Genomic DNA, 3585 nt, shown 5'->3' on the forward strand with positions numbered 1-3585 from the left:
TAGTTCCCAAAAGCTTGCATCAATCTCTCTTTTAGTTTGGCTCATATGGAAACTGCCTGTCCTCCAACTTCCAGCAGTTTAAAGTACTAAAAGGAAAACAGCCAAAAGTACCAAATTTTCAATGAAAACATGTGTAGCCATCAAGTTTAACACTGTTTCCAACCTCAGCTATAAATCAGCTCAGTCTGCAAAAAAAAAAATACTCTTCAGCAAAACTTAACTGCAGCCTTAAGTCTGCAATGAAACATAAAACTGGGCAGATTTCACCTGATTTTGTTACAGTACAATAGCATACTCTAATGTAAGTTTCCTTCCACTTCCTATAAAAAAAAAAGCCACAAAATTTGTTAAATGATACTCTGCCTCAGAATGATCAGAGTTGTAAAATAAAGGGTAGATCCTGACAGTACTGTGATAAACAGTACATTTACTTTACAAATCCAAAGACCTACAGCAACACATAATTGTTTTAGGGATGTATACTTTGCCTACTTTTTGTTTGCACAATTAAAACATATCACTTGATAGGAATAATGGTGGAGAAACTCCACTGCTACAATTCTTGTTTATGTTTTTAAAACTGACAGAATTTAAATCTTGTAAAGGGGATGTCTATTCATAAAAAGAACTTCTTCCACAGTGAGTCAAGGTACAAAAATCTTCTAAAGAAACTGAGTTACAATACCTAGTATTATCCTTCTCAAACTTCTGGGCACAAACCAAATCTCTGACTACTATTCTCATACTTAATATTTTATCATCATAACCACAAAATAAAGCAGAAGGGCTGGGAACCTCTGCAGCAAGCCATCACTAGAAGCCTTCCAACTCAACAATAAATAAAATATTACCTCCTTCATAGCAGCTTCCGAGGATGCTCCACGTTGATGGCAATTCTTCATGAGCAATGGCCATCGTCAAATCGGTATCCAGGGACTGCAGATCTTTTACTGTTAGTCCAAATTTATCCAGTAACACCTTGTGACTCGTGGCACTGACACGTTCTGTGTGACTGACCAGAAAACGAGACAACTTGCAAGACAAGTTCTCCCTGTAAGTGACAGGACAGCTGCCGAGGGCCACAGGTGAGGATCCCCTTGCATACATTAATACAGAGACAGAGACTGCTTCCTGGCATCCATGGCCTGAAATCACAACATAAAGTATTGTTCAGGAAATACATTAGTTTTTCCTCCTTTTCAGTCCTCTACAACAGAGGATCAATAACAATTTCATTCTTCCTTTCATCAACTTGTTTTAGGGCATCCACCAAACATTTTTTGTGATCAGCTTGGATCTGAACAGCCAGGTTCCCTGGTTTTACTGACAGTTCATTGTAAAGGCAGTTTTTCTAGATGAAGGTTCTTCATCACAACAGAATATGAGGTGACGTGACCAGAGGGAAATGCCACAAACAAAAACAGGAAAATTTCTGGTTAAGAATTATGAGAAACAAAATATCAATAAAATATATCACTGTAGCCCACAATACAAACTCTAAGGAATTATCTATTTATTAACACCCATTTTGTACTCACTCAGCATTTCCACGTGGACCAAAATACAGATGCTCTTAACAATAATGCATAGCTTGTACCGCAAACAGGCTTGATTAAACACTGTACCAACTGTCTAACTTACAACCATGATCCTCAAAGCCCAAGGGAATCTCCCACTCAAAAATCTTACGTACCTCACACATCTTTCCTCCTTCTCTGCCATCTCATCAGGGACAAATATCACACATCTACAAGCAGTGCACACTGTACACACAGCTCCCACTGGAGAGTTAACCATGAGGTACTACGTGTGTAAACCTAGACATCACAAAACAGGCCCCCAGAACTCTAAGTACTTAGGCAATCCATTAGCTGCTGAAGCCAGCACATGCTTACCACATCTGCAGCTGTTTCTGAAGTGCTGTGCATTCTCTTACGTTTAATTTGGCCATTATAAAACACCAACTATACTAGAGATATACTTTAACCTCTTCATTTTCATCTGCTGATGGCTTCTGTTGAGATCAGGCAGAGGATTAAACATTGTCTGTTGCCGCCTGTTTTTATTTCTACCTGAGAAATAATCACGTGGCAGTGCCATTACAGGCCTTTCAAAAAAATGGCTTTGCTACCCCGTGAGCAGCTAGCACTGCATTTTCCATCAGATAACATTTACTATTTACCAACTCAAGCAGCCACCACATATCTGTGGCAAACATTTCCTTTTTGTATTAGTTACTAGCTAGCGTGCCAGTTACTTTCACACTCTGCATCTTCCTTAGAAAACAAGGACAAACAACAAGCAGAACCTACTACGTAAGTACGCCACGTTTATAGCCACCAAGCCCCACAAACAAGACACAAAGCAAGTAGTAAAGACAATAGCCAGGGTTTACCACACCAGCAAGGGGGACAATGCCAAGGCAGATCTGGCTGTGAGGGAACCTGCATCACCATCTCGCAGCAAGGCTCCCCTGGGCAATTTTCCCCATGGCTCCACAGAGCTTCAAGAACCCTGGGCAGTTGCCAGGTGAGCCTGGCTAACTGCTGCCTCGGGAGAAAGTGCAGACTTCTGCAGTGATGGCAAATGGCTAGAGGCAAACCATAAGCTGGATTTGTTGAATAGAATTAAATAAGTCAGACTAAAAAACTACACCATGCCTGAAAATGCACTTTCATGCACGCCCAACTGTCTTTGCTCCCATCTTTGCCTGACACCATGTCAGTGCAGACAACTAAGAATGGCAGCACCACCTATGGCCAGTCAAACACAGCCTGCATCCAGTGGGCCATCACTCAATTCCTACATTCACTATAAAGCCATAAAACACAGTTACTCAAAATATCTAGTTGTACCCAGCTTTGGAAGGGGGCTGGGGTATTGCTAATATATGAAACACAAATAGCACTCACCTGGAACAAGGGACTGAAGAGTATTGTCACCAATACGCTCAGCAAACATTATGTGCCTCTTCGTGGATCCATCATAAACAAAGTAGAACTCGGCATCTTCTGGGAGGTAAATGCCTTTGTCAAATTTTGCACTTATAGTCACCTGTCCCTGAAAAATGAATAAGCTTTCATAAACATCCAGGAACTTTCCCATCTCCAACAAATCCATGAACATATTCTTCTGTTCCAATCTTATCACAACCTTTTCAGCAGTACTACAAAGAACCTCCAGTTTTTTACTTCCACTTTGAAAATAACAGTTTTTTTATGCCTGTACAAGCAAAGGTGATGTAAAAATTTGCCTTTAAACAATTTGTCTTTTACTTAATTCCTTTCATCTTGATCTATGCAAATATATGTGAATCTTAATTAAAAATACCTCAGAGCAAGCAAGTCAATGGATCTGAGTATTTTGCTATTTACAAAAGCACCTTTTGTGTTAAAAAAAAGAATTTAAATCAGAAGTGCTTGAAATACTTTAGGCTTCAATTACAAAACAACAGTTCTGATGTAATTCTACCAATGGTAGTTCCCAGATATCTGCCCAAGTGTGTTGTTTTTCAATATTTTGTTTTCTTTATAGTAAATAGAGCAACCAGACAAGAAAAACCTGTCATACAATGGCTTTAAAAAA

The 3585-nt window shown here is 39.5% G+C and overlaps 1 protein-coding gene across 1 annotated transcript; it reads right to left on the reverse strand.

Moving 5' to 3' along the window:
* Positions 1–276: 276 nt before the first annotated feature.
* LOC104914981 (rho guanine nucleotide exchange factor 28-like) lies at positions 277–3504 on the reverse strand. The gene is made up of 3 exons (XM_019610199.2): positions 2913–3504; positions 852–1145; positions 277–320 (listed from the first exon to the last, which is right to left on the reverse strand). Exons 1-3 carry the CDS (start codon positions 3124–3126, stop codon positions 277–279), a joined length of 552 nt encoding a protein of 183 aa, XP_019465744.1. The 5' UTR covers positions 3127–3504.
* Positions 3505–3585: the final 81 nt, after the last annotated feature.

Source organism: Meleagris gallopavo, chromosome Z (assembly GCF_000146605.3).
Source record: "Meleagris gallopavo isolate NT-WF06-2002-E0010 breed Aviagen turkey brand Nicholas breeding stock chromosome Z, Turkey_5.1, whole genome shotgun sequence".
In the NCBI taxonomy this organism is placed as follows: Eukaryota; Metazoa; Chordata; class Aves; order Galliformes; family Phasianidae; genus Meleagris; species Meleagris gallopavo.